The 26,023-nt window shown below is 36.1% G+C and overlaps 1 protein-coding gene across 3 annotated transcripts in view; it reads right to left on the reverse strand.

The window, feature by feature from the left end:
• Positions 1-26,023, reverse strand: part of NT5C2 (5'-nucleotidase, cytosolic II) — a 106,374-nt gene that overhangs the window by 73,660 nt on the left and 6,691 nt on the right. For all 3 annotated transcript variants that reach the window (XM_082644275.1, XM_082644273.1, XM_082644274.1), the window contains exon 2: positions 5,982-6,106. In XM_082644275.1, coding sequence (XP_082500401.1) covers positions 5,982-6,082 — 101 coding nt within the window. In that variant the 5' untranslated portion in view covers positions 6,083-6,106. The remainder of the gene's footprint in view (positions 1-5,981; positions 6,107-26,023) is intronic.

A 26,023-nucleotide genomic window follows, 5' to 3' on the forward strand; every position in this document is an offset into this window, starting at 1 on the left:
TTTGTGGCAAATGGCAATTAAAAACTGCATTATTGAGAGGGCAGACAGCAGAAGCAAGAAGAACTACAATCTTTCAGCCTGTGGAACAAACACTACATTCACAGAAAGACAGACAAGATGAAAAGGCAGAGAGCTATGTACCAGATGAAGGAACAAGATAAAACCCCAGAAAAACAACTAAATGAAGTGGAGATAGGCAACCTTCCAGAAAAAGAATTCAGAATAATGATAGTGAAGATGATCCAGGACCTCGGAAAAAGAATGGAAGCAAAGATCAAGAAGATGCAAGAAATGTTTAACAAAGACCTAGAAGAATTAAAGAACAAACAGAAATGAAAAATACAATAACTGAAATGAAAAATACACTACAAGGAATCAATAGCAGAATAACTGAGGCAGAAGAACGGATAAGTGACCTAGAGTGGAATTCACTGCTGCGGAACAGAATAAAGAAAAAAGAATGTAAAAAAATGAAGACAGCCTAAGAGACCCCTGGAACAACATTAAATGCAACAACATTTGCATTAGAGGGGTCCCAGAAGGAGAAGAGAGAGAGAAAGAACCGGAGAAAATATTTGAAGAGATTATAGTTGAAAACTTCCCTAACATGAAAAAAGGAAATAGCCACCCAAGTCCAGGAAGTGCAAAGAGTCCCACACAGAATAAACCCAAAGAGAAACATGCCGAGACACAGAGTCATCAAATTGGAAAAAATTAAAGACAAAGAAAAGTTATTGAAAGCAGCAAGGGAAAAACCACAAATGACATACAAGGGAACTCCCATAAGGTTAACAGCTGATTTCTCAGCAGAAACTCTACAAGCCAGAAGAGAGTGGCATGACATATTTAAAGTCATGAAAGGGAAGAAGTTACAACCAAGATTACTCTACCCTTCAAGGATCTCATTCAGATTCGATGGAGAAATCAAAAGCTTTACAGATGAGCAAAAGCTAAGAGAATTCAGCACCACCAAACCAGCTCTACAACAAACGCTAAAGGAACTTCTCTAAGTAGGAAACACAAGAGAAGAAAAGGACCTACAAAAACAAACCCAAAACAATTAAGAAAATGTTAACAGGAGTATACATATCGATAATTACCTTAAACGTGAATGCATTAAATGCTCCAACCAAAAGATACAGGCTCGCTAAATGGATACAAAAACAAGACCCATACATATGCTGTCTACAAGAGACCCACTTCAGACCTAGGGACACATACAGACTGAAAGTGAGGGGATGGAAAAAGATATTCCATGCAAATAGAAATCAAAGGCAAAGCTGCAGTAGCAATACTCATATCAGATAAAATAGACTTTAAAATAAAGAATGTTACAGAAGACAAGGAAGGACACTACATAATGATCAAGGGATCAATCCAAGAAGAAGATGTAACAATTATAAATATATATGCATCCAACATAGGAACACTTCAATACATAAGGCAACTGCTAACAGCTGCAAAGGAGGAAGTCGACAGTAATACAATAATACTGGAGGACTTTAACACCTCATTTACACCAATGGACAGATCATCCAAACAGAAAATTAATAAGGAAACACAAGCTTTAAATGACACAATAGACCAGATAGATTGAATTGATATTTATAGGACATTCCATCCAAAAACAGCAGATTACACTTTCTTTTCAAGTGAGCATGGAACATTCTCCAGGATACATCACATCTTGGGTCACAAATCAAGCCTCAGTAAATTTAAGAAAATTGAAATCGTATCAAGTACTTTTCTTTTTTTTTTTTTTTTTTTTTTTTTTGCGGTACGTGGGCCTCTCACTGTTGTGGCCTCTCCCGTTGCGGAGCACAGGCTCCGGACACGCAGGCCCAGCGGCCATGGCTCACGGGGCCAGCCGCTCCACGGCATGTGGGATCTTCCCACACCGGGGCATGAACCCGTGTCCCCTGCATCGGCAGGCAGACTCTCAACCACTGCGCCACCAGGGAAGCCCCTCAAGTACTTTTCTGACCACAACGCTATGAGATTAGAAATCAATTACAGGGAAATAAAAACATGAAAAACACAAACACATGGAGGCTAAACAATAATACATTACTAAATAACCAAGAGATCCCTGAAGAAATCAAAGAGGAAATCAGAAAATACCTAGACACAAATGACAATGAAAACATGATGATCCAAAACCTACAGGATGCAGCAAAAGCAGTTTTAAGAGGGAAGTTTATAGCTATACAAGCCTACCTTAAGAAACAATAAATATCTCAAACAATCTAACCTTACACCTAAAGGAACTAGAGAAAGAAGAACAAACAAAACCCAAAGTTGGTAGAAGGAAAGAAATCATAAAGATCAGAACAGAAATAAATGAAACAGAAACAAAGAAAACAATAGCAAAGATCAATAAAACTAAAAGCTGGTTCTTTGAGAAGATAAACAAAATTGATAAACCATTAGCCAGACTCATCAAGAAAAAGAGGGAGAAGACTCAAATCAATAAAATTAGAAATGAAAAAGGAGAAGTTACCACAGACACAGAAGAAATACAAAGCATCCTAAGAGACTACTACAAGCAACTCTATGCCAATAAAACGGACAACCTGGAAGAAATGGACAAATTCTTAGAAAGGTATAACTTTCCAAGACTGAACCAGGAAGAAATAGAAAATATGAACAGACCAATCACAGTAATGAAATTGAAACTGTGATTTAAAATCTTCCAACAAACAAAAGTCCAGGAACAGATGGCTTCACAGGTGAATTCTATCAAACACTTAGAGAAGAGCTAACACCCATCCTTCTCAAACTCTTCCAAAAATTGCAGAGGAAAGAACACTCTGAAACTCATTCTATGAGGCCACCATCACCCTGATACCAGAACCAGACAAAGATACTCCAAAAAGGAAAACTACACACCAATATCACTGATGAATATAGACGCAAAAATCCTCAACAAAATACTAGCAAACAGAACCCAACGACACATTAAAAGGATCATACACCATGATCAAGTGGGATTTATCCCAGGGATGCAAGGATTCTTCAATATACGCAAATCAATCAATGTTAACACCATATTAATTGTTAACACCATATTAACAAACTGAAGAATAAAAACCATACGATCACCTCAATAGATGCAGAAAAAGCTTTTGACAAAATTCAACACCATTTATGATAAAAACTCTCTAGAAAGTGGGTATAGAGGGAACCTACCTCAACATAATAAAGGCCATATATGACAAACCCACAGCAAACATCATTCTCCATGGTGAAAAACTGAAAGCATTTCCTCTAAGATCAGGAACAAGACAAGGATGTCCACTCTCGCCACTATTATTCAACTTAGATTTGGAAGTCCTAGCCACGGGAATCCAAGAAGAAAAAGAAATAAAAGGAATACAAACTGGAAAAGAAGTAAAACTGTCACTGTTTGCAGATGACATGACACTATACATAGACAATCCTAAAGATGCCACCAGAAAACTACTAGAGCTAATCAATGAATTTGGTAAAGTTGCAGGATACAAAATTAATGCACAGAAATTTCTTGCATTCCTATACACTAATGATGAAAAATCTGAAGAGAAATTAAGGAAACACTCCCATTTACCACTTCAAAAAAAAGAATAAAATACCTAGGAATAAACCCACCTAGGGAGACAAAAGACCTTTATGCAGAAAACTATAAGACACTGATGAAAGAAATTAAAGATAATACAAACAGATACAGAGATATACCATGTTCTTGGATTGGAAGAGTCAGTATTGTGAAAATTACTATACTACCCAAAGCAATCTACAGATTCAATGCAATCCCTATCAAATTACCAATGGCATTTTTTACAGAACTATAACAAAAAATCTTAAAATTTGCATGGAGACACAAAAGACCCCGAATAGCCAAAGCACTCTTGAGGGAAAAAAACGGAGCTGGAGGAATCAGACTTCCTGAGTTCAAACTATACTACAAAGCCACAGTAATCAAGACACTATGGTCCTGGCACAAAAACAGAAATATAGATCAATGTAACAGGATAGAAAGACCAGAGATAAACCCACGCACCTATGGTCAACTAATCTATGACAAAGGAGGCAAGGATATACAATGGAGCAAAGACAGTCTCTTCAATAAGTGGTGCTGGGAGAACTGGACAGCTACATGTAAAAGAATGAAATTAGAACACTCCCTAACACCATACCCAAAAATAAACTCAAAATGGATTAGAGACCTAAATATAAGACAGGACACTGGGCCTCCCTGGTGGCGCAGTGGTTGAGAGTCCGCCTGCCGATGCAGGGGATGCGGGTTCGTGCCCCGGTCTGGGAGGATCCCATATGCCGCGGAGCGGCTGGGCCCGTGAGCCATGGCCGCTGGGCCTGCGCGTCCGGAGCCTGTGCTCCGCAACGGGAGAGGCCACAACAGTGAGAGGCCCGCATACCGCAAAAAGAAAAAAAAAAAAAAAAAAAAAAAAGACAGGACACTATAAAACTCTTAGAGGAAAACAAAGGAAGAACACTCTTTGACCTAAATCACAATAAGATCTTTTTTGATCCACCTCCTAGAGTAACGAAAATAAAAACAAAAATAAACAAATGGGATGTAATGAAACTTAAAAGCTTTTGCACAACAAAAGAAACTACAAACAAGACGAAAAGACAACCCTCAGAATAGGAGAAAATATTTGCAAATGAATCAACAGACAAAAGATTAATTTCTAAAATATATAAACAGCACATGCAGCTCAATATTAAAATAACAAACAACCCAATCCAAAAATGGGCAGAAGACCTAAATAGACATTTTCCAAAGAAGACATACGGATGGTCAAGAAGCACATGAAAAGCTACTCAACATCACTAATTATTAGAGAAATACAAATCAAAACTACAATGAAGTAACACCTCACACCAGTTAGAATAGGCACTATCAGAAAATCTACAAACAACAAATGCTGGAGAGGGTGTGGAGAAAAGGGAACCCTCTTGCACTGTTGGTGGGAATGTAAATTGGTACAGCCACTATGGAGAACAGTATGGAGGTTCCTTAAAAAACTAAAAATAGAATTACCATATGACCCAGCAATCCCACTACTGGGCATATACCCAGAGAAAACCATAATCCAAAAAGACACATGCACCCCAATGTTCACTGCAGCACTATTTACAATAGCCAGGACATGGAAGCAACCTAAATGCCCATCGAAAGATGAATGAATAAAGAAGATGTGGTACATATATACAATGGAATATTACTCAGCCATAAAAAGGAATGAAATTGTGTCATTTGTAGAGATGTGGATGGATCTAGAGTCTGTCATACAGAGTGAATTAAGTCAGAAAGAGAAAAACAAATATTGTATATTAACGCATATATGTGGAACCTAGAAAAATGGTACAGATGAACCGGTTTGCAGGGCAGAAACTGAGACACAGATGTAGAGAACAAATGTATGGACTCCAAGGGGGGAAAGTGGAGGGGTGTGTGTGATGAATTGGGAGACTGGGATTGATATATACACACTAATATGTATAAAATGGATAACTAAGAGGAACCTGCTGTATAAAAAAATAAAATGAAATTCAAAAATACAAAAAAAAAAGAAAGTGTCTGTTTCCCCATATCTATACTAATACCTAACCTTTTGAATCTTTGACATTGTGATAAATTAAAACTATATCTCATTTAAAAACAAAAAAACCGAACTGCATTATTAATAACTAAGGCACAATTTTCTAGCAGCTGAAGATTTTGTGCTCTTAAGGACTTTTTTTTAGTAGATATAAGAAGCAGTAAGAAGTTTTTTAAAAAAGCACCAGCAGTGTGGTTGTAAAATTCTGGCAAAAAAATTCTGGACTTTGGACTGGGTTTGAACCATGAACCAGTTATGTGATCTAGGGTAAATTGCCTAACCACTCTGCACGTTAATTTCATCATCCGTAAAATGAAGATATTATACGCCCACTTTATAAAGCTGTTTTGAAGATTAAATAGACAAAATACTTACCGATGATAAGCTTCTCGTCGATACTTTTTCAGGGCATGTTTATCCATGTTAGCAGGCATATCTGCTGCATTTTGTAACCGATCACTCCAGGAAGTTGTCATTTTATTTTACTTGTATGCTCAATTCTAGAAAAGAAAATCAGTAATTTAGTAGATTAACATTAGCATCTGTATATTGAAATCAGATTTTTTTTTTAAAATTAGTAAAACTCTAGATTGCAAATTGTCTGATATTACTATTTAAATATACTGAATATGGAAATATACTGAAAAATTAAAGTAACACTTCTAAACTATGTAAATTTAGGAAAATAATTTCATATAGTAATTTCTATCCAGAAAGATCATATATAACACTTTCAAATAACTAAGCATGATTGCCAGTAATAATTTACTTTAAAAAAAAAAATAATTTACTTTAATCCTAGATTCTAGAAAAGGGGCTGAGACCACAGACATGTGAAAATATATAATTTTCAGTTAATGTATGTTCAAAATATGTAAAGTAAGCAACTTTTTAATTCTGATAAACATACTAAACTCAATCAATGGTAGTACAAATATGTATGAGTATTTGACTTCTAATTATATTATGCTGTAATATTTTTCTTTTTGTTTTTTTATTTTATTTTGCTGTACGCGGGCCTCTCACTATTGTGGCCTCTCCCGTTGCAGAGCACAGGCTCCGGACACACAGGCTCAGCAGCCATGGCTCACAGGCCCAGCAGCTCCGCAGCATGTGGGATCTTCCCGGACCGGGGCACGAACCTGTGTCCCCTGCATCAGCAGGCGGACTCTCAACCACTGTGCCATCAGGGAAGCCCTGCTTTTATATTTTTCAATGATAAATTATCTTGCAGCTAGTATTACAGACTGAACTAGAAGAAGAAATAAACTAAAACATTTCATCTCATTAGAACAAACATCTAAATCGAGGTGAGCAGGTGTCTTTACTGTATTTTTACTATAGGCACTGTTCCAGGTTTCACTTCTATTTTTGCAGTTTTCATCTTCAGCTTTAAATAAGGATGAAAAATAACCTTTTAGAGTTAAGAAGTTTATTAACATTTTATTAAAATATCAATGTTTGTGAAAACATCTGCATTCTAACTTATTTCCAATTTTGAAAATGCTAACATTGTTTATGACATTATGGCAATTTTAAAGTAAGCCATCTTTGTAGCTTTTTAAAATAATAATTTACTGAGGTGAAATTCACATAAGAAAACTAACCATTTTAAAATAAGTCAATGGCATTTAGTATGTTCATAATATAGTGCAACCACCACCTCTATCTAGTTCCAAAATACTTCTGTCACTCCAAAGTAAAACCCTTTACCCATTAAGCAGTTTCTCCCCATTCTCCCCACCCCATGGCCACCCCAATCCCACTTCTGCCTCTTTGGGTTTATCTATTCTGGATATTTCATATAAGTAGAATCATACAGAACGTGAGTTTTTGTATCTGGCTTCTTTCATTTAGCATGTTTTCTAGTTTCATCCATGTTCTACCATGTTTCAGATACTTCCTTCCTTTCTATGGCTGAATAATAAATATTCCACTGTGTGCAAGTACCACAATTTGTTTATCTCTTCATCCGCTGACAGACATTTGGACTATTTCCACCTTTTGGCTACTGTGAATAGTACTGCTATGAACATGTATGAACAATGTATTTACTTGAGTACCAGTTTTCAATTCTTTTGGATATATATTTAGGTCTGTAATGTTTCTGAAGTAATCAAGATTTCCAAACACTGTTTAGATAACAAAAGTACTGTTACTTGCAAAAGACTCTAGTTAAGGGACTTCCCTGGCAGTCCAATGGTTAAGTCTCCGTGTTTCCACTGCAGGGGGCACAGATGCGATCCCTGGTAGCGGAAGTAGGACCCTACATAACTTAAGAGAAGTTATTTGCTAGGCTACTATAACTGAATCTAGATACACTATGGGGTTACTTGTTTATTTTTAAAAATTCATGTAGCAAATCCAGACTATTTTGTGGACCAAAAAGGGTTAAATTTTGAAAAGTAGAGAATTACAATGGAACTTCAATGGTTTTCGGTGGGGGGTGGAGTGGAGGTTGAGGGAAGGACCAGGACTATATCTTACATAAGTTTAAATAAGACTCAGAAATGAAATTTGTATTCTATGACGAATTAAGGGAAATCAGAATAGTCATGCCATTAAAGAAAAACTTTAACGTGAGCTCTACTGCAATTATAGTCTATATAGTAAAGTACAGGAAACAAATTTTGTTAATTTATTGTTAAGGCCTTCAGTGAACTCCAACTTTTTAAAAATCTCTAATAGTATTCACAAAAGTCTACCTCTTTTTATTTTTAAAAAGTTAAGGAGGGATTCCCTGGTGGCGCAGTGGTTAAGAATCCGCCTTTCAATACAGGGGAAGCGGGTTCGATCCCTGGTCTGGGAAGATCCCACATGCTGCGGATCAACTAAGCTCGTGTGTCACAACTACTGAGCCTGCACTCTAGAGCCCGCAAGCCACAACTACTGAGCACGCGTGTCACGACTACTGAAGCCCACATGCCTGGAGCCCGTGCTCCACAAGAAAAGAAGCCACCACAATGAGCAGCCCGCACACCGCAACGAAGAGTAGCCCCCACTCGACGCAACTAGAGAAAGCCCATGCACAGCAACGAAGACTCAACACGGCCATAAATAAATGAAAAAAAAAAGGGACCTCCCTGGTGGCGCAGTGGTTAAGAATCTGCCTGCCACTGCAAGGGACACAGGTTTGAGCCCTGGTCTGGGAAGATCCCACATGCCACGAGGCAACTAAGCCCATGTGCCACAACTATTGAGCCTGCGCTCTAGAGCTTGCAAGCCACAATTACTGAGCTCGCGTGCCACAACTAGTGAAGCCCGCACGCCTGGAGCCCAAATTGGAAAAAATTAAAGACAAAGAAAAATTATTGAAAGCAGCAAGGGAAAAACCACAAATGACATACAAGGGAACTCCCATAAGGTTAAAACCTGATTTCTCAGTAGAAACTCTACAAGCCAGAAGACAGTGGCATGACATATTTAAAGTCATGAAAGGGAAGAAGTTACAACCAAGATTACTCTACCCTTCAAGGATCTCATTCAGATTCGATGGAGAAATCAAAAGCTTTACAGACAAGCAAAGCTAAGAGAATTCAGCACCACCAAACCAGCTCTACAACAAATGCTAAAGGAACTTCTCTAAGTAGGAAACACAAGAGAAGAAAAGGACCTACAAAAACAAACCCAAAACAATTAAGAAAATGTTAACAGGAATATACATATCGATAATTACCTTAAACGTGAATGCATTAAATACTCCAACCAAAAGATACAGGCTCGCTAAATGGATACAAAAACAAGACCCATACGTATGCTGTCCACAAGAGACCCACTTCAGACCTAGGGACACATACAGACTGAAAGTGAGGGGATGGAAAAAGATATTCCATGCAAATGTAAGTCAAAAGAAAGCTGGAGTAGCAATACTCATATCAGGCAAAACAGACTTTAAAATAAAGACTATTAGAAGAGACAAAGGAGCTTCCCTGGTGGTGCAGTGGTTGAGAGTCCGCCTGCCAATTCAGGGGACACGGGTTCGTGCCCCGGTCTGGGAAAATCCCACATGCCGCGGAGCGGCTAGGCCTGTGAGCCATGGCCGCTGAGCCTGCGCGTCTGGAGCCTGTGCTCCGCAACGGCAGAGGCCACAACAGTGAGAAGCCCACGTACCGCAAAAAAAAAAAAAAAAAAGAAGAGACAAAGAAGGACACTACATAATGATCAAGGGATCAATCCAAGAAGAAGATATAACAATTATAAATATATATGCATCCAACATAGGAACACCTCAATACATAAGGCAACTGCTAACAGCTGCAAAGGAGGAAGTCGACAGTAACACAATAATACTGGAGGACTTTAACACCTCATTTACACCAATGGACAGATCATCCAAACAGAAAATTAATAAGGAAACACAAGCTTTAAATGACACAATAGACCAGATAGATTGAATTGATATTTATAGGACATTCCATCCAAAAACAGCAGATTACACTTTCTTTTCAAGTGAGCATGGAACATTCTCCAGGATACATCACATCTTGGGTCACAAATCAAGCCTCAGTAAATTTAAGAAAATTGAAATCATATCAAGTACTTTTCTGACCACAACGCTATGAGATTAGAAATCAATTACAGGGAAATAAAAACGTGAAAAACACAAACACATGGAGGCTAAACAATAATACATTACTAAATAACCAAGAGATCCCTGAAGAAATCAAAGAGGAAATCAGAAAATACCTAGACACAAATGACAATGAAAACATGATGATCCAAAACCTATGGGATGCAGTGTAGCAAAAGCAGTTTTAAGAGGGAAGTTTATAGCTATACGAGCCTACCTTAAGAAACAACAAACATCTCAAACAATCTAACCTTACACCTAAAGGAACTAGAGAAAGAAGAACAAACAAAACCCAAAGTTAGTAGAAGGAAAGAAATCATAAAGATCAGAACAGAAATAAATGAAACAGAAACAAAGAAAACAATAGCAAAGATCAATAAAACTAAAAGCTGGTTCTTTGAGAAGATAAACAAAATTGATAAACCATTAGCCAGACTCATCAAGAAAAAGAGGGAGAAGACTCAAATCAATAAAATTAGAAATGAAAAAGGAGAAGTTACAACAGACACAGAAGAAATACAAAGCATCCTAAGAGACTACTACAAGCAACTCTATGCCAATAAAATGGACAACCTGGAAGAAATGGACAAATTCTTAGAAAGGTATAACTTTCCAAGACTGAACCAGGAAGAAATAGAAAATATGAACAGACCAATCACAGTAATGAAATTGAAACTGTGATTTAAAATCTTCCAACAAACAAAAGTCCAGGAACAGATGGCTTCACAGGTGAATTCTATCAAACACTTAGAGAAGAGCTAACACCCATCCTTCTCAAACTCTTCCAAAAATTGCAGAGGAAAGAACACTCTGAAACTCATTCTATGAGGCCACCATCACCCTGATACCAGAACCAGACAAAGATACTCCAAAAAGGAAAACTACACACCAATATCACTGATGAATATAGACGCAAAAATCCTCAACAAAATACTAGCAAACAGAACCCAACGACACATTAAAAGGATCATACACCATGATCAAGTGGGATTTATCCCAGGGATGCAAGGATTCTTCAATATACGCAAATCAATCAATGTTAACACCATATTAATTGTTAACACCATATTAACAAACTGAAGAATAAAAACCATACGATCACCTCAATAGATGCAGAAAAAGCTTTTGACAAAATTCAACACCATTTATGATAAAAACTCTCTAGAAAGTGGGTATAGAGGGAACCTACCTCAACATAATAAAGGCCATATATGACAAACCCACAGCAAACATCATTCTCCATGGTGAAAAACTGAAAGCATTTCCTCTAAGATCAGGAACAAGACAAGGATGTCCACTCTCGCCACTATTATTCAACTTAGATTTGGAAGTCCTAGCCACGGGAATCCAAGAAGAAAAAGAAATAAAAGGAATACAAACTGGAAAAGAAGTAAAACTGTCACTGTTTGCAGATGACATGACACTATACATAGACAATCCTAAAGATGCCACCAGAAAACTACTAGAGCTAATCAATGAATTTGGTAAAGTTGCAGGATGCAAAATTAATGCACAGAAATTTCTTGCATTCCTATACACTAATGATGAAAAATCTGAAAGAGAAATTAAGCAAACACTCCCATTTACCACTTCAAAAAAAAGAATAAAATACCTAGGGAAAAAAAATTAGCAGCATTCAAAGGAAAAGGAAACTATGATACATAATGAAGAGAAAAATCAACTGAAGCAGGGACTTACCTGGTGGCCCAGTGGTAAAGAATCCACCTTACAATGCAGGGGACATGGTTTTGATCCCTGGTCAGGGAATTAAAATCCCACATGCCGTGGGGCAACTAAGCCCACATGCCACAACTACTGAGCTGGCACGCCTCAACTACAGCCCACGTGCCACAAACTACAGAGCCCACGTGCCCTGGAGACTGCATGCCACAACTAGAGAAGCCTGTGCACCACAACGAAGAGCCCGCACACCTCAATGAAAGATCCCACATGTCTCAATGAAGATCCCTTGTGCCTCAACTAAGACCTGACGCAGCCAAAAATAAATAAAATAAATAATGAATAAATCTTTAAAAAAAAATCAACTGAAGCGAACCCACAAATGACACAGATGATAGAATACTCAGACACTAAGTTATTATAATTGGACAAAATTCAATATATAATATGCAATTCAAATAATATATCATTCAATATATAATTGATAACTGAATGTATTTCATATGTTCAAAAAACTAGAAGACTGAAAATGTTAAGTACAGGCGTGAAAAATCTTTTTTAAAAGACCCAACTCAAACATCTAGAAGTGACAACTACAATCTGAGATGAGAAATACACTGAATAGATTAATGACAGATTAGACTTTAAAGAAAACATTAGTATCTTGAAGACATAGCAATAGAAACTATCCAAATTAAAACAGATCAGTGACCTGTGCAACAGTTTCAAGTGTATTCTGATTTCTAATATATGCATAATTGGAGTCCACAAAAGAAAAGAGAAAGGGAGAAGACAAAAAAATTATTTAAAGAAATAGTGGGGGAAAATTTCTAACTTAATGAAAGTTATAAATCTACAGGTCTAAGAAAACTCAGCAAACCCCAAGCACACAAAACAAGAAAACTACACCAAGGCACATCAAAATCAAAGTACTTAAAAGGAGTGATAAAGAGAAAATATTAAAGAAGCAGCTAGAGAAAGAAGACATCATATAGAGAAGAAAAAAACAAATTCCTCATCTGAAGCAGTGAAGCCAGAGAAAAGTGGAGAAACACCTTTAAAGAACTGAAAGAAAATAAGTGTCAACCTAGAATTCTTTCCCTGACAAAAACATCCTTCAGAAATAAAGACTTCTTCAGATGTAGAAAAGCTGAAAGAATTCATCAACAGCGGACTCTAAAAGAAATTTTAAAGGAAGTCCTTCAGGTAAGAGGAAAACAATACCAGATGGAAATCAATCTACACAAAGGAATGGGTAACTATAAAATATTTTTCCCTACTATTAAGTTTTTCTAAAAGATAACTGTTTGAAGTAAAAGTAACAGTAATATATTGTTAGGTTTATAACATATACAGAACTAAAATATGTGACAGTAATAACCCAAAGGTGTGTAAGAAGAGAACAGAAGTATACTACTTTAAGACTCCTATAGTACACATGAAGTAGTATACCACTTGAAAGCAGACTGTGATAAGGTAAAGTTGCATACTATACACCCTAAAGCAATCACCACAGTAACAAAGTTATAGCTAATAAGGCAACAAAGAGATAAAATGGAAACAAGAAATAATCAACCCAAAATATGACATAAAAAGAGAAAAAGGAAACAACAAAGCAAACAAAAAAATAGCAAGGTGGTAGAATTTTACCCAACCATATTTTTAAAATTACATGAAGTTTTAAATACCTACCCCAATCAAAAAAAAAAAAAAAAGCTGTAGGACCTAAATATAAGACATGACACCACAAAACTCCCAGAAGAGAACATAGGCAAAACATTCTCTGACATAAATTGTACCAATGTTTTCTTAGGTCAGTCTCGAAGGCAATATAAATAAAAGCAAAAATAAACAAGTGGGACCCAATCAAACTTATAAGCTTTTGAACAGCAAAGGAAATCATAAACAAAATGAAAAGACAACCTACAGACTGGGAGAAAATATTTGCAAATGATGCGACCAACAAGGCCTTAATTTCCAAAGTATATAAGCAGCTCATACAACTCAATAACAACAACAATAAAAATTACCCAATCAAAAAATAGGTGGAAGACCTAAATAGACATTTCTTCAAAGAAAACATACAGATGGTCGATAGGCACATGAAAAGATGCTCAACATCGCTAATTATTAGAAAAAAACAAATCAAAACTACAATGAGGTATCACCTCACACCGGTCAGAATGGCCATCATTTAGAAGTCTACAAATAACAAATGCTGGAGAGGGTGTGGAAAAAAGTCTACACTGTGGGTGGGAATGTAAGCTGGTGCAACCAGTATGGAAAACAGTATGGAGGTTCCTTAGAAAAACGAAATCTAGGACTTCCCTGGTGGCACAGTGGTTAAGAATCCGCCTGCCAATGCAGGGACACGGGTTCGAGCCCTAGTCCGGGAAGATCCCACATGCCATGGATCAACTGATCCCATGCGCCACAAGTACTGAGCCTGCGCTCTAGAGTCCGTGAGCCACACTACTGAGCCCACGTGCCACAACTACTGAAGCCCACGCACCTAGAGCCCATGCTCTGCAACAAAGACAAGCCACCGCAGTGAGAAGCCTGCACACTGCAACGAAGAGTAGCCCCCACTCGCTGCAACAACAGAAAGCCTGGGTGCAGCAACAAAGACCCAATGCAGCCAAAAATAAATAAATAAATTTATATTAAAAAAACCCAATAGGGGCTTCCCCGGTGGTGCAGTGGTTGAGAGTCCGCCTGCCAATGCAGGGGACACGGGTTTGTGCCCCGGTCTGGGAAGATCCCACATGCCGCGGAGCGGCTGGGCCCGTGAGCCATGGCCGCTGAGCCTGCGCGTCCGGAGTCTGCTCTGCAACGGGAGAGGTCACAACAGTGAGAGGCCCGTGTACCGCAAAAAAAAAAAAAAAAAAAAAAAACCAACAACACGAAAACTAGGGAATTCCCTGGTGGTCCAGTGGTTGGGACTCCACGCTTTCAATGATAAGGGCACGGGGTTCAATCCCTGGTCAGGGAGCTAGGATCATGCATGTCACACGGTGTGGCCAAAAAATAAAATGGTTCACATAAATAAATAAATAAATAAAGTCTGTCCTCCATCCTGAGGTTTAAAAAAAAAAAACAGAACTAAAAATAGAGTTGCCATATGATCCAGCAATCCCACTCCTGGGCATATATCCAGAGAAAACTGTAATTCAAAAAGATACATGCACCTCAATGTTCATAGCAGCACTATTTACAACAGCCAAGACAAGGAAGCAATGTAAATGTCCACTGACAGATGACTAGATAAAGAAAACGTTGCATATATATATATACAATAGGATACTAGCCATAAAAAAAATGAAATAATGCCATGTGCAGCAACATGGATGGACCTGGAGATTATCATACTAAATGAAGTAAGTCAGAAAGAGAAAGACAAACACCATATGATATCACTAATATGTGGAATCTAAAATATGATACAAATGAACTTATTTACAAAACAGAAACAGACTCACAGACACAGAAAACAAACTTGAGGTTACCGGAAAGGGGATGGGGGCAGGATAATTTAGAAGTTTGGGATTAGCAGATATAAACTACTATATATAAAATAGGTAAACAACAAGGTCCTACTGTATAGCACAGGGAACTATATTCAATATCCCATAATAAATCATAACGGAAAAGATGAAAAAGAAAAAAAATATATATTTATATATATATAAAACAATCACTTTGCTGTACATCAGAAACCGACACAACACTGTAAATCAACTATACTCCAATAAAAAAAATTTTTTTTAAGTTGGCATGGTTACATTAGTATCAGACAAAGTATACTTCAGATCAAAGAATATTACCAGGTTTAAGGAAGCCCATTTCTTAATGATAAACAGGTCAATTTATCGAGAAGACATAATAATCATAAATGCTTATGTACATCTAATAACAGAGCTTCAAAACACATGAAGCAAAAACTTGTAGAACTGCAAGGAGGAAGTGACAAAAACCACAATTACAGCTGGAGATTTCAGTAATATTTCAATAACTGATAGAACAAGTGGACAGGATGTCCGTTAAGGATAGAAAAAACTTGACCAACATTATCATCCAACTTGACCTAACTGACATTCATAAAACAGTCCACCCAACAACCACAGAATACACATTGTTTTCAAGTGCACATGGAACACTTACCAAGATAGATCATGTTCTGGGCCATAAAACAAGTCTCAATAAATTGAAATTGAAAAAGAATCAAGTCTTACAAAGTATGTTCACTGGCCACGATGAAATTAAGTTAGCAATAAATACAGAAAGATACCTGGAAAATCCCCAAATATCTGCAAATAAATGAACACACTTCTATATAACCCAAGGGTCAAAGAAGAAATCAAAGGAGAAATTAGAAATTATTTAGAACTGACTCAAAATGAAAATACAACATTATTAAAATTTGTGAGGACTTTCCCTGGTGCACAGTGTTTAAGAATCTACCTGCCAATGCAGGGGACACGGGCTCAAACCCTGGTCCAGGAAGATCCCACATGCCAAGGAGCAACTAAGCCCGTGCACCACAACTACTGAGCCTGTGCTCTAGAACCCACGAGCCACAACTACTGAGCCTGCACACCACAACTACTGAAGCCCATGCTCCTGGAGCCCATGCTGCGCAACAAGAGAAGCCACTGCAATGAGAAGCCCGTGCACTGCAACGAAGAGTAGCCCCTGCTCTCCGCAACTAGAGAAAGCCCACGCGCAACAATGAAGACCCAATGCAGCCAAAAATAAATAAATTTATTAAATAAATAAATGTTTAAAAAATTGAAATCATACAAAGTATCTTCTTCTATCGTAATGGAATAAAGGTAGAAGTCAATAAGATAAGGAAAACTACAAAATTCACAAATATGTGGAAGTTAATCAACACTCTCTTTAACAACCAACAGGGTCAAAGAAGAAATCACAAGGAAAACTAGAAAATAGTTGAGACAAAAGAAAACAAAAACACAAAACACCAAAAACTTATGAGATACAGGGAAGGCCGTATGTACTCAGAGGAAAATTTACAGCTGTAAATGCCTACATTAAAAAAGAAGAAACATATGTATAACTGATTCACTTTGTTATAAAGCAGAAACTAATAAAAAAAATTTTTAAAAAGAAGAAACATCTCAAATCAATAATCTAACTTTATACCTGGAGGAACTAGAATGGCAAAAAAAAAAAAAAAGATGAACAAACTAAGCCCAAGCCCAGCAGAAGGAAGGTAATAATAACAATTAGGGAAGAAATAAGTAAAATAGAGAATAAACACAGAATCAATGAAACCAAACGTTCATTCTTTGAAATGACCAACAGAATTGACAAAACCTTAGCTAGAATGACTAGGAAACAGAGATAAGATGCAAGTAACTAGAATCAGATGAAAGCAGGGAAATTATTACTGATCACACAGAAATAAAAATCAAATCCAACAATTTTTTTTTTTTTTTTTTTTTTGCAGTACGCGGGCCTCTCACTGCTGTGGCCTCTCCCATTGCGGAGCACAGGCTCCGGACGCGCAGGCTCAGCGGCCATGGCTCACGGGCCCAGCCACTCCGCGGCATGTGGGATCTTCCCAGACTGGGGCACGAACCCATGTCCCCTGCATTGGCAGGTGGACTCTCAACCACTGTGCCACCAGGGAAGCCCTCCAACAATATTTTAAAAGAATAATACAACCAAGTGGAGTCAATCCCAGGAATGCAGAGATGATTTAACATGCTAAAATCAGTCAACGTATCAGTCTACTTAAAAAAAAAAAAAAAAAAAAGGAACAAGAAAAACTGTATGATCATCTCAATAGATACAGAAAAAGTATAAGACAAAATTCGACATGCTTCCCTGATAAAAACTCTCAGCAAACTAGTTATAAAGGTAACTTCCTTAGTATGATAAAGTGCATCTACCAAAAACCTACAGGTAACATCATACTAAAAAGGTGAAAGACTGAATGTTTTCCCCCTAAAATCAGGAAAAAAGAGATGTACAGTCTCACCACTTCTACTCAAAATTGTACTGGAGGTTCTATCCTAGCCAGTACCATCAGGCACCTCTCAGCATATACAAAAATTAATTCAAAATGCACTGTAGGCCTAAATGTAAAATCTAAGACTATAAAAGTTCTAGGAGAAAACATAAGAGAAAGTCTTTGTGAGCTCTGGGTTAGTCAAAATTTCCTAGTTCCAAAACCTAAAGCACAATGGATAAAAGAAAAAAAGTTGATAAATTAGATTCCATCAAAATTTTAAACTTCTGCTCTTCAGAAGACACCAATAAGAGGAGGAAAAAACAAGCGACAACAGAAGAGACAAATTCTCAGCCTCATGGAGCCTACATCTTAGTGGAGGAGTAAGACAGTAACCAAACACACTGTGTCAGGTAGTGATAAGTGGTATATGGTACAGGTAAAACAAATAAGGTGAAGAGATAAAGAATGACAATGATAATATTGTAGGAAAACCTTGGAAGGTATCTATAAGGAAATAATATTTGTTCAGAGACCTCAGTAAAGTGAGCGGATGATAGATAAAATAAAACAAATAAATCAACTTACTACTAGGTTGGCATTACAAGTCATATTAATCTGTTTTGCACATTATGGTTTATATGTATATGAGTGATGCAAAAACACTTAAAATATTTTACTCCCTTAGGAAGTTTAAATATTGTCTCTTCAATCTTGTTTGTATACTCAACTTGTCCCTTTTCATGGCTAACAGAGGAATATAAACAAAACAAAATTGTATTTTCGTATTATGTCTCCATTAAAATGTTTTCTATCATTCTTTGGGAGGAAAAGCAGAGGAGATAAGCTACAGTCTGAGGGAAACTATTTGCAAATCACACGTCCGATAAAAGAACATGTATCCAGAACATATACAGAACTCTCAAAACACAAGACAAAGAATCCAATTATTAAAATATGGGCAAAGTGTTTGAATAGACACTTCATCAAAAAAGATACGTAGATGGCAAATAAACACATGAAATGAAACTCAACGTCATTTATCAGCAGGGAAATGCAAATTACAACCATAATGAGATTCTACTACATGCCTATTAGAATGTTTAAAAGTAAAAAGTCTGACCAAGGACTTCCCTGGCGGTCCAGTGGCTAGGTCTCTGCACTTCCGCTGCAAGGGGCACGGGTTCAATCCTGGTCGAAGAACTAAGATCCCGTGTGCCGTGAGGTGCAGCCAAAAAAAAAAAAAGACTGACCATGCCAAATCTGATGAGGATAAAGAGCAACTAGAACTCCAATACACTGCTGGTGAGAATATAAAAACGGTACAAGCACTTTGGAAAACAATTTGCCATTTCGGTTTTTTTTTTTTTGACGTGCTGTTGGTCTTGCAGGATCTCAGTTTCCTGACCAGGGATTCAACCAGACCCACGAAGTTAAAGCCCGGAATCCTAACCATTAGGCCACCAGGGAACTCCCACCATTTCTTTAAAAGTTAAACGTGACATCTACCCTATGTCCCAATCTTTCTACTCCCAAGTAATTGTCCAAGAGAAATGAAAGCATATATCCATATAAAGACTTGCATATGAATATTCAGAGCAGCTTTGTTTGCCATAGTCAGAAACTGAAAACAACCCAAATGTCTATGAACAGGTGAATGGATACATGTTGTGTCATATCCATACAACGGAATATGATTATGCAATAAAAAGGAATGAACTATTGATATACAAGAATAAATCTCAAAATTATGCTGAGTGAAAGAAGACAAAAAAATGAGTGCACACTACATGATTTTGTTTACATAAAATTCTAGAAAATGCCACTAAGCTACCGTGACAGAAAGCAGATCAGTGGTTGCCTAGAGTGGAGGCGTGAGGCGGGGAGGGGCCCAAGGAAACTTTTGGGTGTGATATGTTCACTACCTCAATTATGGTGACTGTTTCATGGTTATATACATATGTCAAACTTGTTGTACCTTCTAAATATAGAGTTTGTTGTATGTATTTATACCTCAATAAAACTGTTTTCTAAAAGGCAGGCTTTTCTTTCCCTCTTTCCTTACAAATTAGAGGTAGTAATTATACTAAAAAAAGATTTCCCCCATATATTTTAACTTCTTTTTGTATTACTTTCTTCAAATTATTTGTAGGAAAAATTCAAAGCACTTTCTTGAATCATTCATGGACTAAACAGAATACATTTTATTTTAAAAATTCAAATTACAGAGTCTCAGCAAAGATAACACAAGATTTTATTCAACTAAAAATGTAAACATAAATGATTAAATAACCATATTATCACTAATATGAAATAAAATTTGCCATGAAGTCTATATAGTTATGTGAAGGTACAGGGGTGAGATTTTCTTAAATCATCATCTTCAAAAAGTTCCTTACTTGAAAGTTTTCCTATGATCTTATCTAACACATGTTAGCATTACTATGACAGACTTTTGGACTCTATGCACAGAGTCAGTCTATCTAATGCTTAACTATTTTTTACAGTGACAGTAAAATTATAGACGTTGATTATCATCTGGCAAAAAAAAATGTTCCAATAAGTAGGTAAACACTTTATTTGTCACCTGTTTACAGTGTCAAGCTTAAGAGTAGTTTTTTCAGTAAGGCACAACAGTGACTAATGCTGAATAAAAAGCTCAAATTTTAATTCCTTCCAAGCAATAGTGGTACAGTTTATACTGAAACAGTCCTTTGTTTCAATATAAAATATCCAGCCTGCAAAGTAGTTGTATCTGAAGAGTAACAACTGAAATGAACTCTCAGGCATTTAAAATATTTTAGTTTCACACTTTAAAAATATTTCATAGGCAAAACATACATAGTTCCCTTCACCACTAACATCATCCTCCCCCAAAGAAAGGGAAACCAGCTGCCCCAAAAGCTTCAGGCAACTTCTGAAAACAGGAAGCAAAGAGTAACTGAAACTGCAGAGTAAGCCTGGTGAGCAATCTGCAGCCTGGTTAGCAAGGCCATTTTAATGTCTCTTTCAGGTCATGTCAGTAGCTCACTTAGAAAGAAGTAGCACTTGAACACAGTATGTAGCACAGGTCCATCAGGCAAAGTGTTTTACACACGTGGCAGTTTGAACTAAATATTCATCTTTCAATGGGATTAGTGTGTCACTATAGATAATAGGATAATGATAACAGTTAAGTAAATATGAACAGTGTTTTACTAAACTTCACTGGAATTTATCTTGTGTTTGAAAATATAAAACTAGGAATTTATAAGTTTTATAATCAACCACTGTCATTCTAAGAACAATGAACACTGCTCTGAGACTTGAGTGGAAAGGATAATTTTGAATGGCTTTTTTGAATTTTCTCACCAGCCTGAAATTTATTTTATTTTCATAAATACAACTTTACTTGCATATCACACATATTAAACTAGTTTACTTTATGGGAAAAGAAAAGTTAAAGCTATATCGCCTATCTGTATGCCTGATATCATACTAACATTTTACACATAGCCCCTGATAATCCTAATCCTTGACAGATGAGCAAGTGAAACCAAGAAAATACAGAGGTAAATTAGATGGTTATATCATTATGTTGCCATCAAGGGTCCCCTCTGTAACAAGACCACAAACCAATTTACTTACAAATACATTCCCTGGAAAACAAGGGAAGTCAGATCCAAATTTAGATTAATTTGTCTAATAACACTGCTGAAAACCTAAATCACAGTATCTGTAGTTAACAGGATCACCTCTAACTCAAAGAACAGCACTTTGAAATAAAATTTAGCTTTGAAAGTATTCTTGTAACCTATGTTCCTTCTAAACATTAAATACATGAAAGAAAATAATCACATGAAATATTTTAAGATGAGGAATATTTTTCCCAAAAAGTAAGACTCCTAAAAGTGTGTTACGTATAAATTGTGTTAAATGTTTCATTAACTCCTATCTTTTAGTTTATGAGGAACAGTTTTTTGTTCATTTTTCATTTCATTCATTATTTTCATTCAGAGTTCTTTATATCATTTGCCCCAAGTTATACTATACATTTGTGTAAAAGACCAACATTCATAGTTTACACACCAAGTGATACAGATGGCTAACAAATTCCAACTAATAAAATCACACCTTCCTATCCACACATATCACTTGCTATCCTCTCATCCCATTTTTTCTTTTTTGCACATTTACACTTCCAGACATAATGTATCTGACAGTTTGGTACTATCAAGTCCTTTTCTCTAAAATGTAAGTTTCATGAGGGTGAGGCTTGTTTTGTTCGCTGCTGTATCCCCAGTTCCTTGAACTATAGACTTGATATATACAGGCAGAAATAAACTCCTAAACCTCTACACTTGGAGTGCTTTGCTTTCCAGAGGCTAAGTTCTGTGTAAGCCTGAAAATGCAAGGATATTACACAAGTTCTTTTTAATGCTCTAAATGAATCTTCATGAAATCGTACTCTTGGTTCAGAAAACGAATAAGATTCTTAGCTTGATTGATGTAGTATTTTGCTAACATTTCAACACCAGGCCTTGGAACAAAAGGTTCCTTGTTCTCTAATAGAAAATAACAAAGCTGAGAAGAGATCTTGTCAAATAAGAAATGTAGTACCTGTTGCCCGGATAATTTGTTTTTCCTCTTCAAGCAACAACATGCTCCAATCTCTAGTTTGAAACTGTAACTAGAAAATGTAAATTTATTGCATATGTTCCTAAAGTTCCAAAAATACACAAAAAAGACCCGAATTTTATGTTATCCTGAACACTTTACTGCTGCTACTCCTAGAATTCCATTACCTCTGCCATATCACACAGAATGCAATATTTGTTCTACATCTGCATATGAAGGTTGCTTCCAACTGAATGTTTTGAGTAATACCAGACCTTCAACAATAACATGGTTGTTGACAAAAAGGAACAAGAGTATGTAAAGAAAACATTTTAAATGATTGGGCTTGAGAATATGTAGTACAGATCTCCAGTGGATGCCTGAAACTGTGGATAGTACAGAATGCTATATAAACTATATTTTTCCCTAAACATACATACATACACATGATAAAGTTTAATTTACAAATTAGGCATATAAGAGGCACATTAACAACAATAACTAATAATAAAACAATTCCAACAAAACGCTGTAACAAAAGTTATATGAATGTGGTCTCTCTCTCTCTCTCTCTCTCTCGATATCTTATGCTACTGTACTCATCCTTCTTGTGATGATGTGAGATGATAAAATGCCTACGTAATGAGATGCAGTAAGGTGAATGGCATAGGCACTGTGATACAGTGTTAAGCTATTATTGACCTTCTGACGATATGTCACAAGGAGGATCATCAGCTTTGGGTGATCCTGGATTACTGAGCCATGAGGATGTCAGTGACTGTGGATCCCAGGCAGGATGGTGCACGATTTCATCACACTACTCAGAACAGCACACAGTCTAAAACTTATGAATTGTTTATTTCTGGAATTTTCCATTTAATATTTTCAGACTATGGTTGACTGCAGGTAACTGAAACTGTGAAAAGTGAAACTGCAGATAAAGGGGGACCACAATATGATTTTTATTTCTTCAAAACATTGCTATAATTAACTAAGCTATAATTAATTATAATTAAACTATAATTTCAAAAGCATAAAGGTAACAGAGCTGAAAAGTTTTTACATTCAGCTAATATATAACACTTTGCACCTTTAGTAATCATTCTTGAATATTCTTTTAAAAGGCAGATAAAAAATTCTGCTTTATTTCAAAAAGAACTCATTCTCTTACCAATGAGCTCCTGGCTCATCACTCAATTTTGTTTTAGCTGTTATCTTTCCTCTTTCAAAATAATAAAGAGATAAAAATCAGAAAGGCAGAAATAATCACCATGGTATTTCTACTTTTTTGTATATATACACTCATATATATGGCATACTTCACTTATTTGGTAAAAATTCAGAGATACGTATAAGTTCAATGCCTTAGTAATGCTAACATAATAATGGCTAACATTTATTGAGTGCTCACTTTTTTCATGTATTATTCTAAGCTCTATACATATTTTATCTAATTAACTTCTCACAACAACCATATGAATTAGGTACTATTATCTTCATTGTACAAAGAAGAAAACAGCATAGAGAAGTTAAATAATTTGACCAGGGTCACAGAATTATACTTGTAGTGAAGAGTGCAGTTTCTGGAGCCATTCTGTCCAGGTTCAAAACCTGGCTCCGACACTAATTTAGCTCTATGTTTGAGCAAATTATACAATCACTTCAGTTTCTTCAACTCCAAAATGGTCAGAGTTGGAACAAGGATTTAATGCATTAATAAGCGCAAGGTGCTAAGAACAGTGGCTGACACAGTGCATAATAAATTATTATTTATAATACTAGAGCCCACAGTGTTTAATACTTGGGGCCTCTACACAATGTAGGGGCCTCTGCACAATGTAGTACCTTATGTTTGGAGGAATGTTATAATACGTTTCTACTTTCAGAGTCAAAACTTCAGAGTGTCAATTATGTGGCAAAGGCTATACAATTTCAGACATTTTTTCATGTCAATGTAAGTATCCTAAATCTAATCTTAATCTACTATCTGTAGGTTTCTTTCGTTCCCGAAAGCTTAGTTCCACATAGGATTACCTCATCAAACCTACTGCAAAAGTCAATAATCCAAGGTTAAAAATATGGCATTTACTGATTTCAGATTTGTGAAAGATCCTGATGTTTCATCTTGGTCTTATTTACAGCATACCATGCTTAAATTCTTACAAATACATCTTTAAATGTTTACAATTTTCACACAGAATGTTTCAGCTGTTTCAACCTCTACACCTTTAGCATGGTCAGATAACTCAAAATTTTCACAATTTAGTGCATAACAAAAGCCTTATGAATTTACAGAGTAATTTTATGCAAACACAATGGTAGAAAAAGAATGTGTAACACAAATGCTAATTTAACACCACATTAAAGGTAGACTAAGCAGAAAAAATAAACAGCATTTATAAGCCTAAATATAAAAAAAAGCAAAACCATACAACTTTTAGAAGAAAACAGAGACGAAGAGCCCTATGACATCAAGGTAGGGACGGTTTTCTTGGATAAAAGACAACACAAACCATAAAGGAAAAGATAGACAAATCTGACTGTGTTAAAATTTAAAGCTTCTTCCTGCCCTAAACATTTAGTCTGAATTTAAACATCTAAGGAAATGATCAGACAAATCCAAATTGAAGGACATTGTACAAAACAACTGACCTGGACTCTTCAAATATATCAATATTATGAAAACAAACCAAAGTCTGGGGACCTGTTGTCGATTAAAAGTAACTAAAGGGACATGGCAACTAAATGCAACTCATGATCCTGGACCAGGGGTGGGGTTGGAGATTAAGTATAAAGGTCATTATTGGGACAATTGAGAAATTTTTAATATGCACTGTATATTAGATAATAATGTTACATTCATATTAAATGTGATAATTATACTGTAGGTTTGTAGGACACCCTTGTTTTTAGGATATTCAAGTATATCTTTTAAGAGATGAAGTGCCATGATGTCTGCAAATTACTTTTAAATGGTTTAGGAAAAAAATGTATATATGAAATAAAAAGTAAATATGGCAAAATGTTAACAGTTGGTGAATCCAGGTGAAAGATATAAGTGTATTCATTGAACTATCACTGCACTTTTCTGTAAGACTGAAATTTTTCAAATAAAAAGTTGGGATAAAAATGTAAAACTTATGCACAACAAAAAGTAAAGAGCAACCACTGAGAAGACTTTTGCAACATCATAACTGAGAGAGGATTAGTATAGAGATAAAGAGAGCTGCAAACTAATGATGGAAAAGAAAATGAGCCAACAGAAAAAGAATGAAGCAATTTATAGAAAAGAAAACCTTACAATAAATGGATGCAAATGGAATAAATCCTTACAATAAATGGAAAAGCAAATTAAATGAAATTTAATTTGATTTTAAAATTTAAGAGTCTGGCAATATCAATGTTTGTAAGGATATGGTAAAAAAGGAACTCTCAAAAAAAAAAAAAGGAACTCTCACAACCTGCTGATGGGTGTTTTGTGTTTAGTATTTTGGAAAATAATTCAGCTTTATTTAATAAAGGTGAAGATCCTCATACCCTACCACCTAAGAATTCCCTAGGCTTAGAATTCTCTCTCACACATGTAAACAAGATGAC

Source organism: Mesoplodon mirus (assembly GCF_964341445.2).
Source record: "Mesoplodon mirus genome assembly, chromosome: 2".
NCBI classification, from domain to species: domain Eukaryota; kingdom Metazoa; phylum Chordata; class Mammalia; order Artiodactyla; family Ziphiidae; genus Mesoplodon; species Mesoplodon mirus.